This window comes from Acartia tonsa, chromosome 6 (assembly GCF_053477335.1).
Source record: "Acartia tonsa isolate MP-2025a chromosome 6, ASM5347733v1, whole genome shotgun sequence".
In the NCBI taxonomy this organism is placed as follows: domain Eukaryota; kingdom Metazoa; phylum Arthropoda; class Copepoda; order Calanoida; family Acartiidae; genus Acartia; species Acartia tonsa.
Window position 1 is genome coordinate 25,446,769 of NC_137265.1, and position 18,511 is coordinate 25,465,279.

Consider the following 18,511-nt stretch of genomic DNA (forward strand, 5'->3'; position numbering starts at 1 on the left):
CAAATTGGAATCAAACTTGCTGAAAAATTCTGTAAATGAAGAATTTTTATAGTACTTACCTATTAAAATAGTACATACTAACTTTAAAATAGAGATGATTTGACTTAAATATTGTACCTTGTTGTCCTAGGAATGAATTTCCCAAATTTGTTTATACCTTTAAATCAATATTCTGCTTATTATGTTTCTTTTTATGTTCGTTAGTTATATTGTCTGTTTCAGATATTTAAGAACAATTCCTGTGCTACATAAAGTTTAGGAGCTATGTGTTAAAATATCCCAACTTACTTAACTTAACTTTTCAACCTTTTTACATTTTTCAACGTAGCTTCTATATTACAAATACAAATGTTACACATATTTCCAAAAAGTAGAGTATATGACGATTCTAACGGTATGCATAACATTTTAACAAGAGCCACGCAATTCGAATTTTAAAAATATACGCATTTTTGCACTCTCTTTAAAATGGACATGATCTAAAAATCTTCCAAAAATAGGTACTTTGGAAAAACCGGTTTTTAAGGTATAATTTGTTCAAAATCGCTAAATATTTTTTCTTATACAAAACTCCCCAACCCAATGAAGAAATTAAGTTATATATTATTAACTTCTGTCAATGGCAAGTGGGTTAAATTAAGCAATATTTTTGTTCCATTAAAAAACACCCTGTAAATTCATATAAATCTACCAATACAGAAATCTGAAGAAAATGAATGTTTGGCAAAAAATTGCAAAGTCTCTTGAAAAAACTGTGAAAGAAATCAAAGGAAATAATTATGTCGAATTAATGATAAATTAGTAATTTTACATAGGGAGGGAGATGACAATGGCTGTTTATTACACCAGTCCCCAAAGTTTTATGATTTCTTTTTTTTCTTTGGCTTTTAAATATTGATTAATTGGTTGATAAAGTTGAGTGTCCAAACATATAAACCACTAATTTTAATCTTCAGAAGGGGTAATTTTGTGTTTCATCATTGAGGATGTAAATCAATTTATGGGCCATTGTCTTATCCCTTTAGATCCCGGGTTTTAATTATTGTTATTAGCGTAGCTACTCTATAACTAGAAACGTCTGCACTTTCAGCTAGGATAAAGTCTATACAAGGAAATATCCAATCATCAGTTTATTTAATAAAATAAACTTTCTTAAAAGCACAAATAAAACAATCTAACTGTATAAGATTAACATATTATAGATTGCTAGCTTTTTATATTGCTTCACTACCTATGAAAATTATCAATATTATATTATTCATTTTCTTAATAGTAAATAGTACAATTTTTAACTAATATCAAATATTAAAAATCATTTAAAAAGTTTAAAAAGTAAATAATAAAAAATAATAACAAAACACATCCTGCTTTTAAGAAGGATACAATGAATGATGAATATTAAGATAGTTAAACAAGGTTAATTATTTCCATAAGAAGCAAAGAAATAAGAGCTAACAAAATGCTCTAGCTAAAAATTGTGACCTTAAATTATTAGCAGATATTGCAAATAATTAACAGAATAGGAATTTTCAGTTTCATTATTTTAAAACATTTTTTAATATTTGAGAATGTCTAAACCAACGTAAATTCTATTTTCTGTCTTTTTAAATAGCAAACATATGCAACTTTTCATCAAATCAATTTTGGATCCATTAATCCATCCCCCCACCCCTCCCGGAAAAGCTTTGATAATCTCTTAATAAATTAAGGAAATACTTATTCATAGAGTAACTGAGATACATAAATTGTTTTTATTATTTGATTAATATTACACAGAATTAGTTATTATTTTTCAAAATACATTAAATTGAAATCAAATAAATTATTATTTTTCATTAAAAACACAATAAAATTTGCAAATTTTGTAATTTAGTCTCTTGCTTTAATCTACTTGTACCCTAAAATTATCACTATTTTAAACTTGATAAAATGGGTTCAATTTACAAAAGTGTTTATTGTCCTTGTTTAATCTATAATACAAATATCTTCTGAAATCCAAACTGCAATTTGTCGTGAATTAAAATTAAACAAGTTTGATTTTTTCCCAATATGACTATATAAATAGACAATGATATTTATAAAAAAAAGATTATTCTCATCAGGATGTTTATTTGTCAATATATTTGTACTGAAAGATTTTGCTAACTAATTGACCGATATGACTCTCCTTTACTTTGGAGTTACTGATAAGTCAAGGGGTCATTTGACGTAATTTTTTTTACCAATTGATTTTTCTAAATGACTAAAAGTCAAAATTTCTAGCTGCTTCTCCCATAGAGGACACTTAGGTGGGGGGGGGGGGGGGGGAAGAGTCATTTTTCTGCCTAAAAATAGCTATAAAGTTAATCATTCACTGGACCTGTAAAAGGGAAACATATTGGTCCAGCGGTTATGAAGATCTTAAGCTTCAGACAGACAAGAAATCCTGTCACTTTCATATAATGATTGTGAAACACGCGCACACACCTACACACACACAAACACACATGCACACACACACAGACGCACACATACACACACGCAAACTAAGAGTGAGAAGAGCTAATCCTTATACAAGTTTATTGTAATGCATAATTGCTCGCAGAATTTCTGACCGTTTAAATCGGATTTTTATCGTTTTTCAATTTTATTTGTTTTTCAAGAAAAAAATGCAACAGACTCGAGACGAGTTATATTGTGTCAATTTTAAGTAGCACAGCTACTTTATAGTTATGTTTACATATAAATTAGCCAATGAATTAACATTACAGTCAAAAGATGTAGTATGTCTTTCTTATCTTAACAATTCTAAGAATAAATTGCTTCATATCAGTTACGTGCACAGATATTCATCAGCAGTGGCGAAAAATAGGGATGGCATTATGACAATTTTACATTTTATTTACCTTGTTATTGTTTTACTTCTTATCAACATAGTGGTCCTTGTTTAAAGGTTATTGACACTAGCAAAAGATATTTCCAACTTTTTTTAAGAATTTAAAAAAAGATAATAAAAAAGAAAATTTTGCATCATAATTACATTACATACATGATATTTTAGAACCAAATTTATTGTGCTAAAAACATAATTAGTGTTTTATCATTTTAATGTCGATCTTCTAATGGAGGGAGGGCACATCTGACTTGACTATAGAAATAAAACTATATAATAGTTCAAAAGCATGGTCTCTCATTCTCTAGCTTAGAAAGTTTGGCAACTTAGGATCCGTGTTTGTATAGTATAGGTCTTTTTAGTAGCGAAGCTACTCTATAATTTTGAATGTCCGTCAGTCCGTCTGTCCATCTGAGACAGAAAGGGGGAAACGTGATTTTCTCAGCTCCTATAAAAGATTAAATTTTCAGGGATTAATTATGTTAACAGTCTTCAAATTTTCACCAAGTTTCATTAAGATTCGTCAGTTGGTTGGGGTGCTAGATTGATTCCTATATTTTTAAGTTTTTATGATTATCTTAACTCCTATTTAACATAGACGGCTGAAATTTTCAGTGATTGAATTCTTTCATATTCTGCATACTTTTATAAAGTTTTATTGAGATTTGCTTATTGGTTGGGGTGCTAGTTCGATTCCTAGATTTTTAGGTTTTATTATTTTCTTTACTCCTATCTGAGGTGGACGGCTGATATTTTTAAGGATTAAATAAGTTCACTCCTATTAGATATAGTATTAAGGGTTTTTGTCTGAAGCATAAGATCTCAATAACTACTTAACCGATTTAGTGCTCTATTTCATGTAAGCTTCACTTAGATCCTGTGGTAGTTTTAGGCTAATTTAGTTTTAGATTTGAGTATTAAAATGGTTTAAAGCTATTTTTGTATAATCTCTGCTCTTTTGAATACAATGTCCTTAGATTTCTTGGGCATATATATATAGGAAACCATATTTAATGATAACCCATAAATGAACATAATTACTGTAACAGAAACTGAAACAAATAACAATAATGTTGAAGTTAATAACTCGGCGCCCTGTTCTCAATGCAATGTCCCAAGTTGTACACCTGTTTTGTATAAGAAACATAAGGAATTTTTTAAAGAAAAATAGATACTTTAAAATAGTATTTTTAGGCTTATTTTTTAAAAGCTTTATTTTAACACAATCAATAGCAGAAAGCAATCCTTATAATAAAGAAAAAGGGTCTGTTTCTGTGTGTAACGAAGGATCTCGCTAACCACTAAAACGGCTTTCTTGTACAGTGTAGCTTTTCAAAGGTATTGGCAAGGTTAATAGCTATTTTAGCTCCAATAAAAGAAAAATCATAAAATATTTGAAAGTGTCGCTAGGCGGTGCTACTGTATTACTTACTGTATTATCTTCGTAGAAAGTTGCCAAAACTTTTTCTTTTTAAAACTAAGAGTTGGGGGATCGACTTCCCTCTTCCCCAATCCCCCCCCCCCCCCCAACCCCAAATTTTTCCTAAATATCTTTGTTATGAATTGTTATTTAGGGGATATATGTATATGCTATTTTATGGTATCTATATTTCTATAAAACTAATTGCGGTTGTCAAAGATAAAATCCAAGTTAAAAACACCGTTCCGACGGAGTCGCAAATACTCTGTTATCGGAGGCGGGCTAGACACAGAGGCGAGTATACAAGAAGATTCGACAGTCGCGTGGTTTCTGGGGCCAAAGGTTTTAACAACAAGGATAATCTATAATACAAAGTAGAACGATGTCTGTCTGTTTGTTTGTCTGTGTGTCTGTTTGTTTGTAGCGAAGGATCTCGCTAACCGCTGAACTGATCGGGTTCTCCTTTACAGGGTAGCTTCTCAAAGGTCCCGGGAAGGTTTATAACTATTTTTTGGGGGGGTGGGACACCCCCAACCCCCCCAAAAAATTAAAAATGACCCCCCCCAAAAAAAATATTTTTCTTTTTAAAACTAAAATTAAAATAGTGGGTTCGACTATCCCCCCCCCCCACCCTATAAAAACAAAAATTTTCCCACCCCCCCAAAGAAAATTTTTTTTTTAGATTTATCTTTTAAATCTAAATTACGAAAAATTGGTTTGATCAAACCTCTTGGGGTACAACCCCTAGAGGCTAGGGGCGAAGCCGCTAGTTATGTTAATATAGTAGCATAGCACTTACGCGATATAAGTAGAATACTAGTTTAAAGATAAAAGGAGGTGCTTCCACCTTATTTATTTCATAAAATTGTTTGCGTATTGGATTTAAAACTAACATATATAGGTACACTTTTTTTTGACTTTTTGAATGAAAACTTTGTAATTAGGAAAGAAGTAGCTAATATTCTACAATATTCTTATAAATAAAATTATCAGTTGAATGTCTGTTTTTATTTAATGTATATTTATTAACCCTACCTAACCTATCATAACCATACATGAATCATTACACATATGTTTTAATTCTTAGTTATAGTGAAGTTAAACAATTTTCATTATAATTGCAAAAAAAAATCCTATTAAGTTGTGATAAATTTGTCAACTTTACTTTGTTGAATTTTAGTTTTACTAGGTATGGCATCTGAATGATGGTATTGTATTTTAATTTTGAATAATAACAAACTCATAATTTGTAGCAAATCTATGCTATAATTTCAGAAATTCGTAAGTTTTATTGAAGAGTAAACGTTAGTTCTTTTGAATATTCCTCTGGCAAATGGTCATCTACTTTGTAGACAGATATCTTGAGACTGTTTCAATATAATAAAATCTACTTCAAACTTACTCCAGTTTCAAAGTTTGGCTGGTATAATTACTGTATATTGTGTAATTACGATTAGAGCTTATTATGGATTTTATAATCCGTAGAAAAACTATAATCCTATAATATAAAGAAGCAAAGTTTTTTTTTTATCTTGCTTAAGATTCTGAACTACTAAACCAGATGAGTTCTCCATTTTGGGAAGAATCAGATAGGTCTCGGGATGGGTTTCGTATATTCAATTTTTCGATTTAAATCTTTGGAGGGTTTTTTGGATATCATTCTGGCCTTTCCCAATCCTTCAAATACAAAGCTAATACAAAGATAAAATATTTTGGATCATGGAAAGAAAACGAAGTAGCGGGTTTCTTCGTATTTTCAAAGTATTTTTTCTCCTATTTCTTGCAACTGCGAGACTTTATCTCTGCCGGGCCAATTTCCTAGCCCTATGGGTCAATCATTAACATTTATCCAACCTAAAGTAACCTATTAAAAGCTATCAACGAAACCCACAACTTTGTTTTCTTTCCATGATCCAATATTTTTGATTTTTTTTTATTTAGGCAGAGAATGAAAACCTGTTGAAAAAGTTGATCAACTTCTCTATTGATCAACATGTGGACTTCAGAAAGGAAAATACTTTTTTTCATTTAAAATTAATTGATTTAGCATTTATTTAGAAACACAGTTAGCTTTACTGCAATTGTAATTTTAAAGTTTTTTGGATTAACGTTATTAATATTTTTTGGGGTTTGTATTATTAAAGAATCACTGTAATAAACTGGGCTGTGCTAGTCAATTCTCCAAATATCGTTGTTCCTAATAAACCTTTAATTCTAATCTATAAACAAACAGGCTATTTTTCTTTCTTCGGGCAGACCAAAATGGAATTGGTGTTGAATTTTGAGAAAATGAGTATTATTGAATGAATTTAGTTCAAATATTTCCCGCTAGATCCCAACTACATAACAGAAAACATTAAAAACTCAGATTCCTACAAACAGGTAATTTATTGGACCTTAGGAAAAGGAAGCCAATGTTGATATTAATGTAAAGTATACGGGGCTACTGATTAATTTTTAGCGTTCTCGGTTCGATAACTTTGCAAAAGTTTGCAAAAATACTATTAGTGGCTGTATATCTCATTATTTAGACAGTTGATAACAACAAAATGTACATAAGTGGCGCTTTAATAACAAGTTTACAAGATTTTAAACAATTATTATTTTATTCACAGAAAAAATAATTACATTAGGTAACTCTTAAAACGTGATCGTTAAAAACAGTATTAAAAACTATATTAAAAAGTGCTGTAAAAGCTTAATTAAAATAATTTGCTTGGCAAGTTTAATTTATTTGATAATTGAAAAGTATGGCTGTGTAATTGTCAGTCTCGGGTGTATTTTTGACATGGGCTTAAATATATTGGAAGTGTTTTGACATATGCTGAAAAATATTGGATGTATTTATGACATAAGAGGAACAAAAAAAAACATTTTGCCAAAAATGCGTCTACTATTAATTTGTTGGATGTGAATATCCATAACAAATAACATAAAAATATCTTTAATTGACAATAATTTTAATCGATTTTTTATAAATATGTTGAATAAGATGAAAAAAAAACGTTTTTGATGACTAATGTTTTTGGTTGTTGTGTTTGTTATTTTGTTCAATAGCGGCTCCGTTCCTAGCCTCTAGATCCATTGCCGCAAGCAGTTGTTGGAATCACCAAATTATTATATAACAATTGCATAACTGTTTCTGTATATTTTTAGGCTATTAGCAAACTCGAAGAGGAGCTTGGTGGCCTAACCTGTAGGCTAAAAAATTCTGTACCATTTTTCAATTTCAGAAGTCAGGTTGGTTTTTTTCCAATACAAAGTGTTCCTAAATTGTATTTACCTTACTCATCAGCTATTAGAGATATTAACAGACAAACAATCTTAAACACATCCATGTCTTTTGTACCAAAGTAGATTAGTTACGTGTTTGGAAAAAATTGTTAAGCAGTTTTGGTGATCTTTCTAGACACAGAGACACATACGAAATACTATTAAGGGTCACATGTTATGGGACACAACCCTTGCAGCAAATATTGGGTACATAGCAGCGCTTTTCTACAATCAGAACAATGTGGCAAGTATGGCTAGTGGAGTCACTCTACAACTTGAAAGAGAGGTAAGAAAAAAAAACAGTTAATTTTCAATCCCCACCCCCTCCCACTTAAATTTGAATTAAATTGAAAATAAAGGGGGTTTTAACCCCCCTCCCACTTATTTTTGAACAGTTAAAATTCAAAAATAAGGGGAAGGCTGTTATTTTGCAGTAATGTATGTCTGGTCGCAGGCCAAAAAAAAGTAAGGTCAGCCAAGAAGGTCATGAAGGTCGCCAACAAGTTTTCGAAGAGGGTGGCCAGGAAATAAAGTAAGAATGTTCAAAACTTTGATTTGAGATCAGAGGGGGGGGGGGGGGTATCATTGCTATAGAATTCAGTTGTAAAAATAAAATAAAATCAAGTCTAAGCATATTATTAATGATGAGTGGTAGATATGTCGATACAACATAAATAATTTTACTTTGGTCAATACTGATTTATGGGGAGGTGGGAAGTCGACCCTCCCCTTCCTTTCTAATTTAGATTTTAATAAAGTTAAAAAAATAGGCATGAATAATTTTTTTCTAATTACATAATTTTTCATTTCTAGGTGTCTAAAGATTTGTGTAAAATGGTTGGATACAATATTGGTGAGGGGGATGTTGGTAATTGTCGTCGTCCATACGGCAGTCAACCATTATCCTGGGGACATCTGCCTAACGGAGGAACGGTTGCCAATTTAGGTATTCAATACAATATTGTATATTTTTAAACATTTATAAATGAGATTAAATTTACTAGGTAATAAGTTTAATTTAAATACTATTTAATAAGAAATTAAATCTAGAGGTGTGCTATTATTTCCGTGCAAAACCATTTAAGAAAATTTGTGTCAAAGACTGTAAGAAGTGCTAAACTCTAGATGATAATTGCATAATAACAAAAAGGATAAACATCCAATTTTCAATATAAAAAATATTATAATAACCAACGTAATATGGATATATGGTAAGGGCCAATGGTCCATATGATAAAACCAATACCTCCAAGTCTTCAAGCCAACAAATAGATAAATAGGATTCAGTATAATTTATAGTCCAATGCCTTTCCCCCCATGATTGTCCAACATGTTAGCCAAACATACAAGGGAAATTTCAATAAATATCTATTATGAAATTCACTGTTTCTTGTTGATATTTTGGTGAACTGGTGGCACTTTAAATTTATATAGGATCTGTTTACTTTAATTTACGTCAAAGTTTAACACCTTTATAATTTAAATTTTAGTGAATCATATTTTTATCTGCCAAAAAATTAAATTTCTGTTAATCCTCGAGTTTTTTTTTCAGGTTGCATCTAAACTAGGAACGTTTGTAAAGTTTCCCAGGGAGAGAGGGGATATTGGGCTGTTGATTACACTAGTCCCCAAAATTTTATGATAACGTTTTCTTATTCGTTAGCTTAATAACGTTGGGGACTTTCACTGAATTCTTATTGGTAGGTTCATTAAATTGAGTGTCCATACGTTTTAACCATTATTTGCAATCTGCAGAAGGATTACTTTAGTGAAGCATCATTGAGGATTTAAATTAATTTATCGGTCATTGTCTTATCCCTTTAGATCCCGGAAAGTTTTCTTACAATTTGAAATATCATCATCTTTATTTAATTTAGAGGCTATGTGGGCAGCACGCAGTATAAAGTACAATGGTCTGGCACTCCAGAAAATGATGCAGGATAAGTTTGTTGGAGATCTGCAGACAATTAGAGATACCTTCTCGTATAAAAATCTTGCAGGTACAATATTATTTTTATATAGGAGGGATTTATAGGGACTTTAGTAAGAAATAATTTAACTAAAATAGCTGAAATTCAGTAAACAAAGGTAGTTCAAAGCGTTCATATATTCAAAAACTAGCGGCAGCGCCCCCATCATAAATCAGGTGCTCTAAATTCGAATTGATATAAAATTTCAGAAAAATAGCCTAAAACCATACCAGACTTGTTTAAAACAAATAAAATTGCCTAAGACCATCTCAGTTTCTATAAGACGCCGCTTTGTAAAGGAGAATCATATCGGTTCGGTGGTTAGCGAGATCTTTCGCCACAGACAAAATTTTATCTTAGGTTTAATTTTTGAGTGAATTACAAAGCCCCTAGATATTAGGGGTGCAAACGGTAGTTTTATACAATATGATAGCACTAGAGGCAGCGTTCTAAAATTATCCCACTATTGGCTAGATTGAATATTTATATTTTTCTTCCAATGGCATATCCATGAATATTAATCTTTTTCTTCCATTGTCCTATCCCTGAATGTTAATCTTTTTCTTCCATTGTCCAATCCCGGAATATCAACCCAACTACAAAAACAGTTACTACACATAAAGATTACTACGACTTAAGTTTCGTTTTTTCATCTTTTTTTTAAAGCTTATATGTCCCTCTCTCCCACTTCCCTTTCCTTCCGTCTTTTTTAAATCTAATTATTTTTTTTTAAACCGTATTTATAACTTTGTCTCTCTTTCTTTAAAATATTTTAGGATCCTAGTATTTTTTTGTTTTAAATTATCGTCCTGAAAGGGTTAAAATGTTTAGTTAAGATGTGCTGAAAATGGATTGCCTATTTCTACCCTAATGTCCAAAGTTGTACAGCAGATAATCCAATTATTGCAAACGCTATTTTCAGCTACTCCGGTCAAGGGGAAAAGCGATATAATGCATATAAGATTTATACATTATACATTCAAAATTTAATGTTTCAAATTTTGATATTTTTTAGGAAGTTTGTAGCTTTTTTAGCTAGTAGTAAATATTGAGATATAATGTAAAAAAAAACAAAAAACAAATAGGTATAGAATAACTAAAAAATACATAACCCTTATTAATTGATTGAGTTTCATTTGATTTATGCTTCCATTTCACCACACTGAGTTTGACTGTTGTTTTTGTAGGAGAGACTGTTATACTGAAAGATGCCTCTGCTTGGGAGTTACTTAATATTCCAGTGGATGAAGCTATTGATATATTTGATCATCTTTTACAAGATATTCAAGATTCAGGTGAATAACATTATCATTACTACTTGATATTCCCCTGGACCAAGTTATAGTATATTTGATTATATTCTACAATATATCAGCTGAATCCATCTGGGAGTCACTTGATATTCCAGTAGATGAAGTTATTGATATATTTCATCATCTTCTACAAAAAAAATCAAGATTCAGGTTATTATTAATATTTTCTATCTAAGAGTTACATTCTATTTCTATGGATAAAGTTTTAGATATATTAAGAGTTCAAGCGAGGGGGGAAGGTAACTTCTATAGGTGCTATGCTAAATAATAATCTCCAGAATTTATTAAAATGATTTTGAATGTACGCTTTTTTAATCATGATGGTTTTGATCTCCAGTTCTGAATCTCTTACTGAAAAAAAAATTTTAATAAAATTTTTTTTAAAATCCTTTAGATTGTGTAGCCAGCCTAAACTTTTTTATATTTTCAGATTATTTTAATATATATGTCAATTATCTGTTATATACACTTCTGTTTTAAGATAAATGTACATAATATAAAAATATATTTATCGCACTTCTATGAATTTTCCAGTAATTAAAAACTTAGACTTCACAAGAAATCAAATGAATAAGATATTAAATTAAAGATAATTCTAATTTTGACTTTTACAGAACTCTTACTGTGAATAAGCTAATTTTAATCTAATAATCCTAGGGTTTTGCAAACAAAATAATAAAATTGAAGTTGTTTACAAAAGCAAACAGCCCTTTAATACATCCCCTAACCCCTTTGGTAAATTGTTTTGGTTCCTTATTCAAGAGTAACAGGATGTCTTTGTGTCTGTTTGTACGTTAAGACCTTGCTAACTGTTGGGTTCACCTTTACAGTAAAGATTCTCTCTGGCAGAGAGTATAACCACACTCTCAAGAGAAATCGCCCATAGAAAATTACCTCCATCCCCCCTACCAATTTTTTTTTTACTTTTTTAAAAAAGCCCATAGAGGCCTCAAGGTGCATAGCCTCTACTATCATATAAGTAAGTAGGACATTACAAAGCTAGAAGGAAAGAAGACAGTATGGAGTTTTAGCTCCCAAAGGAGCTGGAAGCTAGAATTTTAAAAAGTGAATGGGGAGTAGGGGTCCACTGCACTGGTATAAAATTTAGTTCTATTATATTTTGTATTATTTATTCAGGTATAAGTAGCAAGCTAGGATTTGAAGATCTATTTGCATGGGTTAAAGATTACACCTTTGAAGAACTTGGAGGCCATGATTTCTTTGAAACATATCAGGTAAGAATAACCCTGTAAAACGTAGGCATTGTGTTGATATACCTATGTTTTTTATTTTCTCTTTGACAATGTCGTTTTAAAACATTTAAAACAATAATTATTCTTTTTTAACTTAACATTTTGTTTGCCTTTTTAGGCTGAACTTACTGCTGCATCAGTATCCAGTTCTGCTGTTTGGTTTGTTCCTGGATCCAGGCATTACAGCTGGGATAAGGCTGCCAATGTGTTAGGTAAGCATGGCCTAAATCATTTACATAATAGTTATAATTTAAAGTATGGATTGTTTTTTGCTTCAAATAATATTACAACTGAGACAGGGCTGCCAATGAAGCAGTAACCAACAATTCGTAATTTTAGTAAATATGTTCTACAGTAGCCCACAAAAAAACAGTTAAAATTACGAAATATTTTTTTTCGAATATTTTTATTGTTACCTATACCTGCTACAAATGAGTAAAAGAGTTCATAATCATAAACAAAGTATATAGAATGTGGCAGTAACTGAAATGTAATTTCTAGTATGAAATGTCATCACAATTGCGACAAATTGGAGTAGTATAGAACATTAGATTTAGTATTAAATCATCCAAATTATACTTCATGCAAATCTTTAAAGGAAATTGGGTGGTAAATGCAAATAAAAATGGCTGTAAAATGACCAGTTGTGATGGCTTAAATCTTTTCTATGAATATATAATATATAAGTAAAGGAGTCTTTCAAGTAACCTGTTCAAGAGAGTTCAAAAACATTTTATAAAACAAGTGTAATTATATTTTTTCCTTTAGGAATAGGGCGTAAGAATTTGATAAAGATAGCTGTGGACAGATTTTGTAGACTTGACATGGTCAGTCTGCAAAATAAACTAGAACATTGCCTTGAAAACAGGTAAAAATTAGTTTTACCTTATGATTATAGCATATGGTCACATATTTGGCTTTATATATAATGTGGTGAAAGGATCTTTAAAAAGCTTAATAAATTTTTTAATTCTATTTGTAATAAATGTGTATTAATGTTGCAAAAGAAATCTACAATAGTTTTTAAAATAAAATGTTTAGATTGTAATACGATTGTTTTATTTTTTTTAGAACAGAAAAAGTTGTAGAATATAAACATTTTTTGCAAAAAAGGAAAATCCCTAGCATAATGAATATCATATAACAATTAAAAAGACAATTCCCAAAATAATGTCAGAAAATATTACATGAAAACATATCATACTTTTACTTTAATTATCAATATCTCTTTATAATAATTTCATAAAACTTACTACTTGATAGTATATAAGCGGTTGCACCCCTAGTATTTAGGTGTTCTGTATTATAATGGACTGGAAAGGGAAGAAAACAGCCTTAAACCACGTATAAAAATAAATAGACTAAAATAATCAATGAACAATGTGATCGGTTCAGCAGTTATGAAAATCTTAAGCTACAGAAAAAAACGTTGCTAATTTCTATAACAGGATGATAATATACAATACAATTATACAAACATGATTTTTTAGATAAATCATCTGCTGAATTTTGCACGATTATCGGAAACTTTCGTAAAATACCTAAATAATCCAAAAACTACTACAAATTTTGTAAGAAACACACACATCAGAACACTTTTCTCGGAATATTATCATGATAGAATATCTTCACATTTCTTAGTATTTATTCACAATGATATAATTATATTGAAATTGGGTATAAGATTTTTTCTATGAATAAATATCTTGTTAAAAATACTTTGGTTCAAGAATTATTGCAAAATACATATATCATATAAAATTTTTAAAAAACCTCAAACAATACCCACAACACCAAGACAATTTCAGCCATTCACTTGGTTTGAGAAACCAGTGCAGGTGAACGGACAAGGTGTTATATATAGTAGCTGCAATATTAAAATGGCAGGACAAAATTTTTGTTAATTTTCAGAATTCCAGTGATAGGAGTGACAGTTGTGTTTGGAACAACCCAAGAGGGAGCAGTCGACGATCTTAGCCAACTTCTTCAAATAAGGAATTTCTAGATCAATAAAAAGCTATTTTTTAGTTATAAAACTATTCTATAAATCATACATGTCGTGGACCTAGCATCTAAGAATCAGAACAAAGATTTATTTATGAAACTTCCTGTGATGGTTAGCTTTACAAACGCATAGAAATAGACTGACTAAAACATTTCGGTATTAGCTAACAAGTGGTCGGTTGATAACTTATACCCACCTCACCCCAAAAGTTAATTGAAAATAAAAGGGGTTAGAATTTTTCCTAAGCCTTACCTCTGGGGGGGGGGGGGGCAAATCCTGCAGTCCTCTAGCCTTGTGGGGCTTCCAAATACTAGCTTGACTTCACTGATTGGGAACATTAATCTACGTATCACCCCCCCCCCCCCCTTAAGTAATTGATATTATAAGATCCTTTCAAAAAAAGGTATTTTTTCAAACTTTTTAACGAGATACAAGTTTTGAAGATTTGTTTTTCCAAACTTAATTGATGAATTATTTGATTAAGGGCTCGACAGTTGTATAAGTTGCTAAAATATATGCAACTGCAAGTCTACCCTTATATTTTAGGAAATATAAACAAATTTTGCAGCTGCAAGTTAATTTAAAAGCTGCTTTTTTAGTTTAAGTTTTTTATTTGCAACATTTTTTAACCCCAGGTGCAGATGTAATTTTCGCAGAATGAAAAAACTCTGCTGCCGAGCCAAGCCTGTTAAAAGGCATTTTTTAATATAAAAACAAAAACAAATTATGTAACTTTCTAATTTATACTTTATATTCTGCAAAACATAATATTTATTATTATTATTTATTAACAAAGTGCACTGTCAGGGATATAGGAATAATTTTTGGAATCTTACAAATTAAAAGGGTAAGATAAACTTATCACCAATAGAAGCCTATTCTTAGACTTGACTTTAGTAATTTGGAGAAAATTTCTCTATGAGTGAGATCTAGAAATTTAAAAAATGCAGGAAAAAATTTGAACGTGAAAATTTGACATTCTACATTCACATTGACGGTGCTTGGGGTGGGTACTTTGCCAGTGTTATAAGGCATCCTCAGGAATGGGTATGTAACATTTTTATTTTCATTCTTTATTTGCATAACCTTTGTCCGTAAGTGCTATACAAATGCAGTTAAGTAATTTATATTTAAAATAACGATACCACCCATTCACCAAGTTTACCGCAACCTTCCCCCTCCTAGTGGATGAACGAACTGGCCAATGAAAGGGTTGTATGTTAGCAACCTAAATTGACTTCACGTACATTCTAAATTCATTTTCACAGACAATAAAAACGCTAAAATTCCAAAATGTACAAAACGTGGGTGTTGGTTGGATTGGGACACCAACTAATTACGTTTATTCACAACTAACCTACAGAATTTGGACAATTTTGATCCGTTGAATCACAATCACAATCGTAAAAAATTGTTAGTATTGACAAAATTTAGTCGGCAGTTTTGGAATAAACCAACGTCACTAAATATTATATAAATTTTAATGAAGGCTAAGTGAAAATTTTTATAGAAAATAATTATAATGATATTCTAATGAAAAGCGTAGTTATTATGAAAAGTAAAGCTACTTTATAATCAGACTATATCCGTTCATACTTCGTAAATTCACTATTTAACGGCTTGATACAAACTGTAAATTCAGCATGTTAAATTTCAAAGATTCCTAATGATAGGGGGAAAGGCTGTTTAGTTTTCACATTCTATTTTACATCTTATGTATATTCATAAATGTTAAATGCTGATTTCACAAATGCATCCTTTATATTAAGCAGTATAAACATATTTCCACCGTCCCAATCCACCACCCCTCCCTCTTCCCTCCCTCCTGTATCCCGAATAATCTTTGATTTTATGGTTAGTTTTATTTTTGTCATATCTTGTTTATAATCCGGATACATTTTCTATTGTCTTAGAAACCAGGGATGTAAAGGGATAAAGACAATGGCCGATAAATTGATGTACATCCCCAATGGTGATACACACAATTATCAGTACTGTAGATTAAAATTATTGGTCAAACGTTAGGACACTCAACTTAAGGAATCAAAATTCATTAAAGTGTATATGAATATGAAAACGTTATTACAAAACTTTGGGGACTAAGTAATGAACACTGAGCCCATCTCTCTCTCCGCTTAGAAACTGTGAAGCTTTTTACAGATAAAGCTAATTAATAGGGTTAATGTGTCTATTTTCTGAAATGAAATTAAATACTAAAAATGTTGATATCATTGTAAACACTCTTCTAAAGTAAGTTAAACCTGAATGCATACTTACTTAACAGTATACGTCCACTTTGTGGCAATAACCTGACATATTATTATATTATGTTTATTAGGCATAATTAGTAATAAGTATTTTTGGTTAAAATAACTTCACAAAAAAAGGCATATCAGGTTATTTTCACACAAAATAGTTCAAACAAATATTTTTTTTCTCATAATTTCGCTAAATGTTCTTTTTACTTTTTTCAGCTTTTTTAAATCTTGAATTTGTGGAAAATTTTATTTTAATTTTTATTTTTATTTTTATCTCAATAACAGCCACATTCCAAATAGTCTAAAACAGATATAGAATACAATTTTATAGAAATATTTCTGTTATCATCAAATATTTTGAATATTTTTTTGTATTTCTAAATCTATTATTAGAGCAAAATGATACTTTCTTTATTAGGTTTCGTGATTATATATTTTCTAAATCATTATTCCTGTTCCATATTTTCTAATATTGCAAACTATAATTGCATAAATAGAAAAATAGACATTGTGAGAGATCTCGCATACCCTGAAGAAATGTTTCTCCTGGCTGGCTAATATATCGAATTGATACCCTCCATAATGATTTAAAACTATCTCCTTTATACGATCTTTGAGGAGCGTATTGGCCAATATCTAAAGACTATTTTAGCAACATAACTCTCTAATTTTTCTATCTTTGTAGAATGAGAACCCCACAACTCTTGCCGAGATGAAAAGACTTTCCAGCACTGTATTTCTACAAGCTAATCTCAGGTAAACAAGACAAAATGATTATACTGACCCAGAAGACCGAGAATATGTGCAACTTTTAAAAGTACAATCCCAAAAAATACTAAAATTCATCCTGTAAAAGTGGAATAGATTTTTTGTTTAAAACAACTTCTTTTTCTGGTAAAATCTGGAAAATAACAACTTTTCTAAAATAATTCTAGAACTCTTTCATATAATACTATTTTAAACGATATATTCTGTACAAAATTGGAGTGAGGGAGTATTAGCTTGGGTCTAATAGTTATTTAATTAATAGCAGACCAATCAACCAAAAATTACTTTTTTAACCTGAAAATTAAAAGTATATCAAGACATATATTATTGTTATATAAATATCACATTGCTTAGCCTTTTTAAGTTTTATTATTTCTTTATGGTTATTGTGCAGTTATTTTTAATTAGCAAACATTTCCAACGTCAGCTGGCGTGTATACCTGAAGCCAACTCCATCACCCTGGACCCTCATAAGAGCGGCTTTTGTCCCTATCCTGCTGGTGGACTCTTATATAGGTACTGTATATTCAATTTTACATTATTGTTTTGTCATTAAACATTCTTTCTTTATATAATTATTCTATATTGTCATAGAATAAAGCCACAGAAATACTATTGTAAAAAATTCAAATTTCAATATTCCTCTCTTTTGACTAAAAAAATAACTAATTGGAATGAGGGGTAGCACCAGAAAAACCAAAAAATCTATGGCCCTGGTAATAAAAAAAAATTCATCCTAAAACTCTGCCTAGGAATGGAAAGATTCGAAATTTTCTGGCACAGACAGCCGCGTATGTTAACCATGGTTCTGGAGCCAATGAGGAGATTAACCTGTTTGGACTAGATGGTTCGAAGCCCGGTGCTGCTAGTGCGGGAGTCTGGCTCTCACATAAAGTTATTGGTAAATTTTATATTTTCTTTATTATTTAGGAAGGTGACGAACACTGTTGTTTTTTTATTGAAACAACCATATTTCATTATATTTAAAGATCTATGAAACTGCTCTGTTATTTCGATTATAATTTAGAAGAACAATGTTTAGAGAAGTGCTTTTACTTTTAACATTCTTTAAAAAAAGTTTGAAATAATTTCTAAATCAAAAATTTCCAAGGTTTGCACAAGAATGGATATGGACTGCTGTTAGAACAGTGCACATTTTCTGCAGGAATTATGTATGCACTATGGTCTAGTCTTGAAAGATCAGGTATGCATTCCGATCCAGTCTAAAAAGATCAGGTAGAAATTTTGGTCCAGTCTAGACAGACTTGGTATACATTCTGGTCCAGTTTAGAAAGATAATATATGCACTCTGGTCCAGTCTAGAAAGATTAGGTAAACATTTTGGTCCAGTCTAAACAGATTTGGTAAGCACAATTGTA

General features: G+C 30.5%; 1 protein-coding gene across 1 annotated transcript in view; it reads left to right on the forward strand.

The window, feature by feature from the left end:
• LOC145322226 (L-tyrosine decarboxylase-like) overlaps positions 1 to 18,511 on the forward strand; it is a 44,347-nt gene that overhangs the window by 5,077 nt on the left and 20,759 nt on the right. The window contains exons 4-19 of the mRNA XM_080164081.1: positions 6,234 to 6,300; positions 6,604 to 6,674; positions 7,449 to 7,532; positions 7,732 to 7,851; positions 8,379 to 8,511; positions 9,443 to 9,565; positions 10,723 to 10,830; positions 11,986 to 12,083; positions 12,220 to 12,313; positions 12,870 to 12,969; positions 14,013 to 14,094; positions 15,055 to 15,153; positions 17,050 to 17,120; positions 17,541 to 17,648; positions 17,885 to 18,033; positions 18,244 to 18,336. Of these exons, the coding sequence (XP_080020207.1) occupies positions 6,234 to 6,300; positions 6,604 to 6,674; positions 7,449 to 7,532; positions 7,732 to 7,851; positions 8,379 to 8,511; positions 9,443 to 9,565; positions 10,723 to 10,830; positions 11,986 to 12,083; positions 12,220 to 12,313; positions 12,870 to 12,969; positions 14,013 to 14,094; positions 15,055 to 15,153; positions 17,050 to 17,120; positions 17,541 to 17,648; positions 17,885 to 18,033; positions 18,244 to 18,336 (1,600 nt within the window). The remainder of the gene's footprint in view (positions 1 to 6,233; positions 6,301 to 6,603; positions 6,675 to 7,448; positions 7,533 to 7,731; positions 7,852 to 8,378; positions 8,512 to 9,442; positions 9,566 to 10,722; positions 10,831 to 11,985; positions 12,084 to 12,219; positions 12,314 to 12,869; positions 12,970 to 14,012; positions 14,095 to 15,054; positions 15,154 to 17,049; positions 17,121 to 17,540; positions 17,649 to 17,884; positions 18,034 to 18,243; positions 18,337 to 18,511) is intronic.